Here is a 13,810-nt window from a genome sequence, read left to right as displayed (position 1 = left end):
TTTGGAATAACCTACAAACATAATAAGCAGAAGAACCTACCTTTAATTAATAACCAATATAAACATACAGCTTAAAACAATAAAGTGTAATTATATTTATTATACATAAATGTTCAGACCAAGAAAATGAGCACTCAGTCTCATCAGAACTAGCCAGAATTTGATAGACATGTCTAACCTATTCACGGTCAATATTAAAAGATAAAATAGTTTTGGAGGGAAAAGAAGGTTTAAAAGTCATGAAATATACTTATGAAATGACTCTGAAGTCTTTCATTTCCCTTTCTTCACTCTAAAATCCAACTCACAAACATAACCGAAATATTCTTTCTTCTCAAGTCACTCTTAACTCTGTAAATAGATGAATGACAGGATCATTCATGTGTTTCACATAGAAATATCAATACTAAGCTATTACAAGGTTTATATGCTGAAAGAGTGGATAAACTATAAGGCTTGTATGTATCTCAGCTTCTTCAGCAAGGACCAGATAAATATGTAATTGCTTTCTTTGATAGGGAATATTGTAGGACTGTAGGTTAATACTTCTTCAGTAATAATGTTTATATATTATCATTCCTTAACTCATTATTCTTTCCATTCACACCAGGATGAAAACATTGCTCACAACCAGATAAGTAATGAGGAAAATGATACAGCTTTCAAGCTAAATCCCTTAAGTATGGAAAACATAGTATGGCACATCCTAACCGACAAATAAAAATGACATTACACAACATATCATGTGAGTGAGAGAAATCCATTCATGCATGTGGAAATGCAGATAAAACACATTAGATATATGGGAACGGAATGAATATTCGAAGTGCATCATCACAAGTAATAAGCTGGATTAACTATGTACCCATATGCATTTTCTTAAGCAATCTCCTTGATTCGCGCCAGAAGCTTCACAACGAACCTTAGGTATAATGATTTTGACAGTTCTTTGGCAGTTTCATGAAATTTTTCTGATCTTTCCCTTTTTAAAGAGTCCAGTTTGTGTTCAAGAATCTTCAAAATGAAGTATAACACTTTCCACACTGCAAGCAGTAGCTAACGGCAGATTCAAGAGCCATCACATGCTTTGCACGAACTGGGTGAAAAACACCAAAAGTAGTGGTCATTCATCTTGTCATTTAACAGCTGGTGACGAAGATGATGGCATGGCATCGCTATGGCGAGGACGTTGAACCAAGCTTCAACCACATTTTTCAAAAAGCCAAGTAATCCACCTAGACAAGCAATGTCTATGAAGGTGCTCAGGTAAGTCAGCCTATAAAAATAAGTAATCATATTCAGATCAAAATATCAATATAAGTAATCAGTTATTCCATAAAATAAGCAATCATATTCATTTCAAAATATAAATATTTGAGCATTGGTAACCAAAAGAAAGATATAATCCTCAATTTAAACAGTAACTAGGCTACAAGGTAATCATATTCAGAATCAGGTGCGGACAACATCAATCCAGCTATTCAATAGATCTTAATAACCAAAACAAAAATCAGGTGCGGACATTTCCAATTTCAAAGTAATCACGCAATTATGCGTCCATAAACTTTACAGGTCAACCAATGTGAACAGATGAAGAAACAGACCCGTTCTCTGTGTTCCATCAAATATCTGTCATGGCCTTGTTAGATTAACCTCTACTTTATATTCAGTTACTAAGGTGAACCTCACTTTCTGATTTCTAGTGAAGCAAAATTTCACACCATTGGGGCAGCTAAATGCAATTCAATTAAATGACACTATTCTATTGGCAGAATTATTGTGTTAAATTTAAGATTTCTTATCACAACTGCAAATAAAATACTGTTGCACTGCAGTTTTCGAATCTTTATAGTTTATTCAAAGATATGCAACTTACTGCAATCCATGGTGAAGTGTACCCATCAGTTGAAAGCAACCAACTTCGAGTATTTGACAGAAAATCCAACTTCTGGCTCGCAGAATCAAAATCTAGCAGCTCATCATCATAATCATAGGTCTTCCTTCTCTTTCTTCTAGCCCCTTGTTTTCTCTTATTTTTACCTCTATTTGATGGGCTGCAATCAGAATCAGAACAATCTTCTTCTGATGCTCCATCCTGTTCTAGCATTGCATGTTTATTAGAGTTGCGGAAACCAATTTGATTTGTCATAAAGACAGACTCCCAAGATTCAGCAGTCCGGCATTCTTGCGTCAATCTATAGTAAAGTACCCAAGACTGAAGTCCAAGACACTTGATTGCTTCTACGGTTGACATCTTGCATGCATTTTTAAAGATTGGGGTCAAGCTATTGGCATTACTTGGGATTGCAGATATCTTTGAAACAATCTCGTTGACCTGTGCTTGTGGCTCCTGGGCCTCTTCATCGCGTAAAAGGCGTAGAAGCTGCCTACCCTGAGCAATGACAGCATTTAGCAGTAGTAACTGGTCAATAGATCCAGAAGCACCACACTTTAATAGTACAACCACAAACAAATTAGAGAAGTCACTGAAATGCTCAAATTCAATTTTTGGGCTGAGAGATTTACGAAGCAATTCCAAAAAGTAGCATAAGTCCTGCTCTTTGAGAGCAATAAGAAGGCGCTGGCACAAAGAAGAGAAGGGCTGTTCTGTGAGGAATTCGTCTATAATGTCCCATACATCTCTTATATCCTCTTTGTACATTAAATCAATGAAATAACGTACAAAGAATGACCTGTTAGTGAAAAAAATATCACCATCTTTCAGTGACTCGGCAAACTCATTAGATGACCAAAAATCAGGCACATTCTCAATAAAATTCTCTACAGTTCGTTCGATGTCCAAGTCAAGAAAATAATGGGGCTTTGTAGCAACTATTGCTGGTGACTGCCCATGCTTTCCCTTCCACTCCAACTCCTCCCAACAAATATCCCTATATTTAAATGCAAATTGAGACAATGCCCTGAAACCTTTTCCCTGATCTAGTCCACTACCGGAGGAAGAATAGCTAAACCACTGTGATACATGCTTAGGATTACCTGCATCATCAAGACTCGCAAAATTAATTCAAATCAGATGGACACCTACCGAAGACATTAACTTTGCATATCATCATGTTTCATAGTAACTAACATCTAAACAGATGAATATCACAGACAGCACCCACAAATGGATAAGTTCAACAAAAACCATTCAGCAGTTACAGTAAGGGAAATTAACAAATGTCACCTGTTTGAAATGGAGAGCAACAAGATATTGCAATAAAAAATCTACACGAAAGACACGAACACAGAAATAAAGTTTAGATAAAAGTGTAAAACCCATTTTCAGCCATCAAACCCTGAAAAAAACACGATTAACTTTATCAATTTCCTATCCTGATACAATTAATTTTATCAATTTATTAACCCCTCAAACACCAAACCCTGAAAAAATTCATCCCTCCACTCATTTAACAATGGATTGACAACAAATGATCACAAGACAACATGCCAAAACACCATATTTCACCCCAAAAAACACCTACACTCCCGATAAACCTCACGACTTCTTTATTTATACAACAAAATTGAGCATCGACAACCGGATATATTTACATTCACAAATTTGTTTACTACTTTTTCTATCAAACCATACAGTATCAATGACAGTGTTCAACAAAAAAACTTCACAGAAAACTCACCTTCAAAAAATTTCTCAAGTATGTGGCTTCTCCGAGCCAAAATTGAACCCAATTTCCTCGGCGACTTTTCGATCATCAAATGCAGAAGCTGAGCTGCCAAACCCTCCTTCTCCCCTCTATTTCTCACCAAAATCCGAAACAACTCACGCTTATCGCGAGGAGTAACACAAGTCACTCCAGCAATGGTGTTGCAAAGCCACAATCTTGCTTCACCACGACCACCAGATAACATAATCGCAGACCAAATAACAGATTCCAATTCCTTCAAAAACGATATTCTCGATTCCGTGGAATCATCGTCTACGACGTCGTTCCAATTTGGCTCAGATATGAACAAGTTAATCATTTCCTCTATTGTTTTGGTTCTTTAATACATCAAAATGATCACAATGAAATTGTGTGAATTGCGATATTAATAAGTGGTGTAAAAATAAAATGTAAGAAGAGAATGTTTGAATGAAATGAAGAAGATTTCGATTTCGTTAACGTGATTGAGGATACTGTTATCGATGAAAAGAGAATGTTGAATGCTATGAACCCTAACGCGGTGTAATGAGAGAACCTCACTGCTTTAACGACGTCGTTTTGCTAATCATTTAAACAAAATTACAAATAGGTCACTTAACTTTTAAACATTTCTAATTGCAATCTTGAAGACTAAAAAAATTGCAATTTAGTCCTTTAGATTTTCATGTCATCTTCGTCACTCCATTATTTTTTCGGTTATTTATACCAGTGTCTACAGACACTTTATGCCTGCCGGCGAATATTGAGTGATACTACATATTCACTTTTTATATATTTCACTTTTTTGAATTAAAATGTATTTTTGTGTTCGGTGTACTTTATATTATATTTTTGTGTGATTATGATAATGTTTAATTTAAGGTGAGATATGTAGTTAATTAATGTATTGATGGTAGTTGCTTATGATTATATAGTTTTTTTGTAAAAATTAATTAATATTAAGGGCAATATAGGAAATGAAAATTACACCATGAGTGAAGTTATTTCAAGTTTTGGCTTTATATATAGTATAGATTAAACTATTAAGGTTTAACCCGAGCCTAAGTTTTTTTACAAGTAAAAATTAATATAACATATTTTCAACTTTTTGGATAATATTATTTATTAAACAATATATATAATAAACCCGATGAATTGAATATTATTTTTATCACTTCTCATCATTTTAATGTTACATCAAGATATTAGTTCATATACATCTTATTTTTAGAGGTGATTTTTAAAATATATTTTTCTTTAAATTGATTGTTTGTCTTTCATAATTATCATCATCCTCACCATATGTAAAAAAATGATTAAGACACATGGATATTATAAATTCAATTGATGACTCTCTTTATATATGACTCATATTATGTTAGGTAAGACTTATCATTTATCTCACTCTAAACATTAATTGATACTAATTTTTGAAACTAATTCCAACCTTAAAGTCGACCCAACACAACGATATATGATTAAATTAAGACCTAATCAGATTGAATAAGTGAATAGTTAAAATCCAATACGAGTGACATAAATTGGCAAAAAAATTTAATACATGCCCTTGGGCACAAATTCAAAAACATTTTTTCTTATAAAATCTTATAGCTTTTATTTGCTAGACACACATTATAAAAACACAACAATAAAAAATATGGTAGAGTATTCTTCACATCAATACAAGTACAATTCTCAATAAAACAATTCATTGTTATTAAAAAGGTAGCACTCATGGAAAAATCATATGCTTTTTGCTTGGTTTGAAATTTTCATTCTTCCATATGCAACAAAAATTAAACAAAAAAAAATGAGAGAGAGTGAAACATAAACATATAAAGAATATATATTATATTATTATAAAACTTTGATTTATAATTTAATAAAATCATATAATTTTTGACAATTTTGTATTTGACTAACTCCTTTTATAAATTAGCTAAGAGCATAATGGGGTTTTCTTTACCACATCCCCATAGCACAATAGTTGTAATGACATCCAAGAAATAACTCGACTTCTGAATGATTGCGCACCCATTTGTTTGTAAAATCCGATCCATTTCCAACAATACATACTTGATTTCATATTTGAACAACAATACTTTTCAGGTACCCACCAAGGTGGTCAACAATCGACTCTTGCCATGATTCTACAAAGGATATCCAATTTTCAACGAACCTCTTCCACGCCAAAGAAAATTAACATCGTCTATAGCTTACCTACACCACAATGATCCCAAAAATCAAGTTCATCCTTATAGCCATGCTGACAAAATAGACACCAATGTCTTACGCCTATACTCAATCTAAGAGTTTGTCATTCAACCCATAGTCTTGTATACAACCTTTAAATCATACTAACATAACATACAACAATGTTGCAATGTTGCTCAACCTCTACTCAACACCCAGCGACTCATCGCACTAATAGAACATCAAAGAAACTCATTCATCAACCGGTAAACTTGTTCTGCGAACTCTGTGAGTTAAGGACAACCAGAACAAACTCCAGTTATAGGCCATTTAGGCCAACATAATAAGCATAAGACACTTGTGAGACCGAGTGTATTTGCTAATCCTAACAAACAATGAATCTCAAAATTAGAGATATATACTATCATAGTGCTCAACCTCCAAATATCATTAATTTCATTCATTGTTTATGAAAATTATATTTTGGTAAAACATTAATGATATTAGTGTGTTGAAAGATAGCCCATACATGTCAATTTACTTTATGTTTTATTTTTTAGATATATAGTATATAATCTTTACATATACTAATATTACATATACTAGTGTGTACAGGCACTTCGTGTCTGCCGGCGAATATTATGTGATACTATATATTCAATTTTTATATATTTCATTTTTTATTTATAATTATAATGTATTTTTGTGTTTGTACTTTATATTATATTTTTTTGTGTTTATGATTATATTTAATTTAATGTGAGATATGTGATTAATTAATGTATTGGTGGTGGTTGCTTAGAATTATATAGTTTTTTTTATAAAAATTAAATAATGTGAATGACAAATAGGAAATAAAAATTATACCATGAGAGAAATTATTTCAAGTTTTGGCTTTATATATAGATAGATATATAGTTTTTTGTAAAAATTAAATAATGTGAAGGATATAGATTATAGTTTTTTGTAAAAGTAAAAATTACACCATAATAAAATTTACACCATGTTTTACCTTTATATAGTATAGATATAGATAGATAAGATATAAATAAGAAGATAGATAGATATTAAATCCATATTATTTTTAGATTTAAGTGTAAGAATATTTTACACTATTAACAAATTATTTATTATCGATTTCTTAGTTATTATTGACTCTTAAACAAAACTAATAAAATCGAAAATGATGATGAATGTGATGAGATGTAAAAAGCCATTGAAGATTTGAAGATTGTATACTATATTTTGTACCTTAGCGGTTGACCCAACCATGTTGCCAAATCTCAGAAAAGACAAAAACAAATCTGAACTCTCTCTACTGAATCATCAACTTCATTGGAACAATTTTTTTCTTTGAATCAAATCAATCCACACAAATTTCAATACCCAATAGATTGTTCCTTAGATCCAGTTTCACGTTTTTTCATCTTTCTTCTAAGGTATTGTTTTTTCTATTTCTGACATGCCTTTTCTGGATCTGCATTATTTATTGTTTCAATTTTGATTTTTTATTATAAATTTTGATGCTTTTTCCATTTTTATTGAACCCCATTTCACAAATAGTGAATTTGTTTGAGAAGAAACATGTCAATTTTTAGTGGCATTGGTTAGATCCGTTTTCACTTGTGTTTCTGGGTTATGTTTATGTTTATGTTTATGTTTATGATGTGATGAATGTATGAAGTTGAGAAAGGGTTAAGGAAAGTGGAATTTATGAAATGAAGGTTAATGTGTGTGTATGTGTATGCAGGTGGTGGGAGAGATGATTCATGGATTCTAGTGCGAATGAGCGTGTCACGGTTCGAGAGTTCTGTGCAAATGGAAGCTCTATGGCAACAACAGAAGTTGAGGCCAAGCTTGATGAAGGGAACATTCAAGAAGCAGAATCGGCATTGCGAGAAGGGTTGTCACTCAATTACGAGGTTAGTTTTCGTGGCAGCCGTTCATGAATGGTATATTTCATATTGACAAATAGGAATAACAGAAAACTCGGAATCACAATGTCATGGAGGAAGCTGATCTCAGCCCCTTTTGTTGCCAAATGATTGTAACCATCCTTGCATCACGTCTGAAACATTTTTTGCGCTAAATTTCTCATTACAATAACTGGTTGTCTAATCCGCATTATGTTGTCTGAACCATTGACGCAAACGGGTGCACAGTCATGTATCAAGCTAATTACGATTTTGTTGATTCTTGAAACTTGAAGCAGATAAGTATTAGAGTGGTTATATAGAATAAATTTGGACTTGCAATTTTCAAGCATAAACATAGGTCTTTGGTATCCGGCTTTGATTTTTTTTGGGAATAAATGAATCATATTACATTGTCACCTTTAAATCTTAACAGGAAGCAAGAGCTCTTCTCGGAAAGTTAGAGTATCAGAGAGGTAATGTTGAAGGTGCACTCCGTGTGTTCGACGGGATTGATCTGCAAGCAGCTATACAGCGACTGCAGCCTTCTCTTTCTGAAAAGTCACCAGTCAAGAAAGGTCCCACTCGCACTGATTCACCTTCATCGGTCTCTCAACATGCTGCTAGTTTGGTACTTGAAGCCATCTACTTAAAATCCAAATCTCTACAAAAACTGGGGAAATTTACTGGTATTAAATATAATATTGACTATTGAAAGTTATTTTCTACCCATTGTTTACTTGATCTTTCTTCTCTATATGGATGGAATAACCCGCCATTCCTCCTTAACCGTTAGTCCTCCATCTTTTATTCAGATTGAATACATTGAAATGCTTGTTTAATGGATTATGCAGAAGCTGCTAATGAATGCAAGCGTGTTCTCGATGCTGTTGAGAAAATATTTTATCAGGGTATATCTGATATTCAAGTGGACAATAAATTGCAAGAGATAGTAAGCCATGCTGTAGAGCTTCTTCCCGAGCTTTGGAAATATGCTGGTTGTTATGACGAGGCAATGTCTGCTTATAGGCATGCACTTCTTAGTCCGTGGAACCTTGATAATGACTACTCTGCAAGAATACAGAAAGCCTTTGCTGTGTTTTTGCTGTACAGTGGGGTGGAGGCAAGTCCACCGAGTTTAGCAGTTCAAGTTGAAGGATCTTATGTACCTAAAAATAATTTGGAAGAAGCGATCCTGCTTCTAATGATTCTTTTACAGAAGTTTAGCCTTGGTAAGATAAAATGGGATCCTTCAATTATGGAACACCTGACATTTGCACTTTCAGAATGCGGCCAAACTTCCATTTTAGCAAAGCAACTTGAGGAGTTGCTTCCTGGTGTATATCATCGTATTGACCGTTGGAATTCTTTAGCTTTATGTCATAGTGGAGCTGGACAAAACACGAGTGCTTTGAATCTGCTTAGGAAGTCTTTGCACAAACATGAACGACCGGATGACCTTATATCATTGTTATTGGCTGCCAGGATTTGCAGTGAGGACCCTCATCTTGCTGCTGAGGGGACAGGCTATGCACAGAGGGCAATTAACAATGCTCATGGCCTACATGAGCATTTAAAAGGCGTGTCTCTTCGGATGTTAGGACTTTGCCTTGGAAAGCAAGCTATGGTTGCTTCCTCTGACTTTGAGAGGTCTCATCTTCAGTCCAAAGCTCTGCAATCATTGGAGGAGGCAGCTAGAATGGAGCAAAACAACTCTGATCTAATTTTTGAGTTGGCTGTTCAATGCGCAAAACACCGAAATTTGTCCGCTGCTTTACGCTATGCCAAGCAGTTCTTTGACAAAACTGGTGGCTCTGTATTGAAAGGTTGGAGATTGCTTGCTCTAGTTTTGTCTGCGCAAAAAAGATACGCAGAGGCTGAAGTGGTGACCGATGCTGCTTTAGATGAGACTGCAAAATGGGAACAGGGGCCACTACTCAGGCTGAAAGCGAAGCTGAAGATCTCCCAATCACGACCCATGGATGCTATCGAAACTTATCGTTATCTTCTTGCATTGGTTCAAGCCCAGAGAAAATCCTTTGGGCATCTCAGAATTAGTTCACAGGTATGGTTCTGCTATCTTCTCTTCTTCCAGAAATTCTATTATTTCAAGGTAGTGAGTTCAATAATAGAGAGACACGTTTTATCAAATAATAATAGTAGTAATAGCAGCAGCCGGCATGTCAGTTTGATGTGAGAGTGGCAGAACATAATAGTTTTGATTAAATTATTTCCATTAAATGCTAATAATGGTGATGTATTTGGCTTCATATTGTACTAGTAGCTGAATATATGCATTGAGGAAGTGCATATCCTCTTAATCAATGAATTCAAAATGCTCAACAAGATTCTAAAATCATGACGATGTTTATTGCAAAAAAAGAAGAAGGAAATAAGTAAGAAAATATAGAATTTGTTTTACAGAAGTTGCTTACTTTTTGTTCGACTAAGGTGGCTGTTCTTTAGGAAGCTTTATCATCAATGCTGTAAGAACCAATTCTATTTTATATTTGCATGATTTTGGGAGAAAAGATCAGTATAAGTTAAAATAAAATTGGCTTTTGTGTATTTCCATTTAATCTTTTGTTTGCTTTGATGTTTCCTTTTTTGCTGTAGTTTGCATTGAAGTGAAAATGCTCGCTTTCTCTTTCTTTTTCTTTTGGTCTGCTGAAATGATTTTTTTTGTTTAAAGGGGACCGAAAAAAAGGAAATGGGTTTTCCCCAAAAAATGTTCGTTGCTTCATGGAACTCTACATTTATAATCGTTGATTCCAAAATCACTCATAATATCATATTTTGTCTTTGTAGATTGAGAACGATAAAGTAAATGAATTTGATGTTTGGCATGATCTGGCAAATTTATATGCAAGCCTTTCTCACTGGAAGGATGCTGAAATCTGTTTGCAAAAGGCTAGGGAGTTGAAGGAGTACTCGGCAGCTGTAATACACACCGAAGGCAAGAACAGAACCATTATGCTTTTAGATAGTTTCTACTCTAGTATGTTGAACTTATGTTTTTCACTCCTCCAATTTTATTTAGTGAGACTAAGCAGTACCCTAGGGATTCAATCCCTTGCCTGCAAAAAACTCAACGTTTAGTGATGCTGGGGCAAGTACCCCCGACTCAATTTTATACAAGGGGAAATCCATATTGGTTCTTGAGAAAAAAATGCAGCCCGCGATTTAGTTCATGAAAACTTAAAAATCACAGCTTACTTCGTACGAATCTCAAATGTTTGCTGAAAACGACTAATTTGACCTACTTCCTATGGACTAAGTTGAGATTTTAAATCTCTTGGGGACTAAAATTGGGAGGCTCATTTTTTCTTCGGGACAAATTTGGGTATACTCATTTTATAAGTTACTTATTGCCATAGTGGTAATTTGTCTTCTAACCCCCTGTTGTCTTGGAAAATTTGCCTCCCTTACCGTAACAAACGAGTAAATTTCACCACACTATTTTTTCTCATCTGAAGAGAGGACTATTATCATTCAACTTCCCCGTTACCCGAAAGTTCTGGTTGCACCAGTGATGGCCATAGACCTAAGGCTGAATCCATGCATAGTAAGGTTATCAACTTAATATTGTCAAGCTGTAGAGCATAATCCCATCACAAGCAGGAATATATGAAGTAAAAAACGAAGAACTATCAGCATGCATGGTTTTAATATTTGAGGGAATTTACCGAATGATGGGCATTTTATATTTTCTTATATGATTGTACCAGGAATTCTGTTTGACGGTCGTGGACAAAATCAGGAAGCTCTTGCTGCCACTGCCAATGCTGTCCTACTAGAATCAAATTATGCTCCAAGCAAGATCTCAATGGGCGCTTTGATGCTTAAAATGGGTTCAAAGGCTTTGCCTGCTGCTAGAAGCTTAGTTTCCGATGCACTTAGAATAGAACCCACCAACCGCATGGCTTGGTATTACTTGGGATTGATTCACAAGCACGATGGCCGAATAGGTGACGCCGCAGATTGTTTCCAAGCAGCTTCCATGCTCGAAGAATCAGATCCCACTGAAAACTTCAGCAATATACTTTGACCGGATAACTGATTCAAACCATCATGTTATCAGGTTCGAAAATGTATCCCAGTTGTTAATTTTTTCATTTTAATTTTTTGTCATAAAAAAACTAGGCTCAAAGAGAAAAGAAACTAATTAAAGATTAATTATGAAATAAGAAGAGATGGGTTTATGTTAATCCAGTGTAGGATGGATGAATTGTAAAAAAAATGAATGGTGGGGATTTTTATGTGGTTCAGTTCTTGCTTGGCCTTGTAAATGTATGAACTTTTTTTGTTCTTTGAATACATAGAACTTTTGATGTTTAATCAAGAAGTATCATGTTTAAACAGAGCAGAGATTTATTTTTCTTGTCTTTTTTATGGGTCAAACCTGACTATGTGTGCTTGATGCTATACATAGTCTGTCCTAAGCCCGGATAAAAGGTGAAAGTTGTGTTAGGCAGTCGACATCCAATATAAAACTTTGTCGAATATCTGTGATATGGATCAACGATATGATAATGCTAATGCTAGATTGTTGCCCAGAAGTAACACATTGTATCACTCGAGTACATCCTTTAAAGAGCAAGGGTTGCTGCATTGCTGCCCGGATGTAGTGAAAAAATAAGGTGATTTATGATAGAATCTTATGCCATTGTTCGATCTATGTAACTGATCTCACCTAGTGAAAGTACACTGCGATTTCAAGCTAATTTTACTTTACTTAGAATCTTGAGTTGCTACTTTGGGTTGAGTTTTATGTAATTACTCCTCTGAGCTTGAAAGTTAGTCTCATAGTTATGTCTGTGAATGACTTAATTATATTTTTGGTCCTTTATCTTATATCGGAGTTTGCATATTAGTCCTTTATGTTTTTCGATTTATTTTTCTTTTGGTTCTTCCTTAGTAATGTTTCAACTTTCAAGAGAGAGATAGATAAAATGAAGTTTTGAAGGGAGTTTTTCAGTTTCTCTGGAAAAACTCTGATTCCTTTGAGAGGAAAGAATATTCCATAATATTATGTTAAGTACAGAAAACCAAATAATTTAGACCATTATTTTACACTCAATATTTTTATTAAGGTATTTTCTCCAGTTGCTGAATAAAGGGAGGGGGAGCCTGGAGTGGAAATAGAACAGATTCTCCCTCCCTTTATCGTCGGGTAAAAACTTGTCTCGAGTGAGAAAAAAGGCGAAAGATTGTGAATCATGTTGTATCCTTGATTTTTTTTTATACCATATATGAGACAGTCACACACTTGTGCTTACAAACGCAGCCAACATAACTCTCTACAACCACTTGATTGTTGTTTTGCTACGAAGCATGGTGGTAGCCGAGGATGGTGGTTGTCGAGGATTGTGTCGACTGCGTTTGTAAGTTGTTGTTGATATGAAACAACATGGTTGCATGGTGGTGGGTGGCTAGGATGATAGTGGAAGTGGATGGTATTGTCACATGACCATTTGTAACAATAAAGTTTTGTTGGTAATTTCAAATCAAAATTAGGATTGTAAAAAACAAAAATCTAAAGCTCACATAGTTGAACAATATTTTTTTGAAGTTAACTAAATGGATCTTCATCTATACTTTTATCGAATTAATCAACTGCTTCTTATAAAGTATCGTTCTTAGTAATCAAATTTTAGTCTTTTCCCTTATATGATATTTACGAGATATGTTTGTAAGTTAAGTTTTAAAGAAGAAGAAAATGAAAATTAAGGCTTCATCACTTTATTAAAAGTGCAATTCATAACCTTCAAGTATTTGCGTTTCAAGAAAAACAATTTAAAAATTGGTCATTTTTAATATTCTTTTGTAAGCTAGGTTTTGGAGGAAAATAAACTTTAAAATCATATTTAACAAATATATTTCATAACTCTTAAATCTTCATTCTCCTTTGTTTTTTCTAAAACTCAATTCAAAAATTAATCATTAGTAATCCAACCATACTACCCCATTCTTAAAAGAAGCATACTAAAAATGTAAACAATAAAACATAAATCTTTTATTTTGAAATGATAGAATATTTTTTTGGTAGTATAAAAT

General features: G+C 34.1%; 2 protein-coding genes across 3 annotated transcripts; one reads left to right on the top strand and one right to left on the bottom strand.

The window, feature by feature from the left end:
• LOC109333469 lies at positions 990-4,215 on the bottom strand. Of its 2 annotated transcripts, none has more exons than XM_019568964.1 (4): positions 4,128-4,215; positions 3,642-3,992; positions 1,877-2,997; positions 990-1,276 (listed from the first exon to the last, which is right to left on the bottom strand). In XM_019568964.1, exons 2-4 carry the CDS (start codon positions 3,985-3,987, stop codon positions 1,202-1,204), a joined length of 1,542 nt encoding a protein of 513 aa, XP_019424509.1. In that variant the 5' UTR covers positions 3,988-3,992; positions 4,128-4,215; the 3' UTR covers positions 990-1,201. The 2 variants fall into 2 exon arrangements, with proteins under 2 accessions (XP_019424509.1, XP_019424508.1); XM_019568963.1 differs by having other exon boundaries at positions 3,642-4,006; positions 4,129-4,207.
• Positions 7,263-12,070, top strand: LOC109333257 (tetratricopeptide repeat protein 7B-like). Its single transcript, XM_019568647.1, has 6 exons — positions 7,263-7,279; positions 7,591-7,762; positions 8,190-8,442; positions 8,608-9,818; positions 10,562-10,709; positions 11,482-12,070. The coding sequence occupies exons 2-6, from the start codon at positions 7,610-7,612 to the stop codon at positions 11,799-11,801; spliced, it is 2,085 nt and encodes a 694-aa protein (XP_019424192.1). The 5' UTR covers positions 7,263-7,279; positions 7,591-7,609; the 3' UTR covers positions 11,802-12,070.

This window comes from Lupinus angustifolius, chromosome LG18, assembly GCF_001865875.1.
Source record: "Lupinus angustifolius cultivar Tanjil chromosome LG18, LupAngTanjil_v1.0, whole genome shotgun sequence".
Classification (NCBI taxonomy): Eukaryota; Viridiplantae; Streptophyta; class Magnoliopsida; order Fabales; family Fabaceae; genus Lupinus; species Lupinus angustifolius.
The sequence above is the reverse complement of the archived record's forward strand: the minus strand, read 5'-3'. Positions and strand labels throughout refer to the sequence as shown.

Coding starts and splice junctions, on each gene's coding strand:
- LOC109333257 (XM_019568647.1), top strand. CDS start 7,610: ATGGATTCTAGTGCGAATGAGCGTGTCACGGTTCGAGAGTTCTGTGCA. Junction 7,763..8,189: donor GGTTGTCACTCAATTACGAG/GTTAGTTTTCGT, acceptor AAATCTTAACAG/GAAGCAAGAGCTCTTCTCGG. Junction 9,819..10,561: donor ATCTCAGAATTAGTTCACAG/GTATGGTTCTGC, acceptor TTGTCTTTGTAG/ATTGAGAACGATAAAGTAAA.
- LOC109333469 (XM_019568964.1), bottom strand. CDS start 3,987: ATGATTAACTTGTTCATATCTGAGCCAAATTGGAACGACGTCGTAGAC. Junction 2,998..3,641: donor ACTTGAGAAATTTTTTGAAG/GTGAGTTTTCTG, acceptor TTGATGATGCAG/GTAATCCTAAGCATGTATCA. Junction 1,277..1,876: donor ACACTTCACCATGGATTGCA/GTAAGTTGCATA, acceptor TTATTTTTATAG/GCTGACTTACCTGAGCACCT.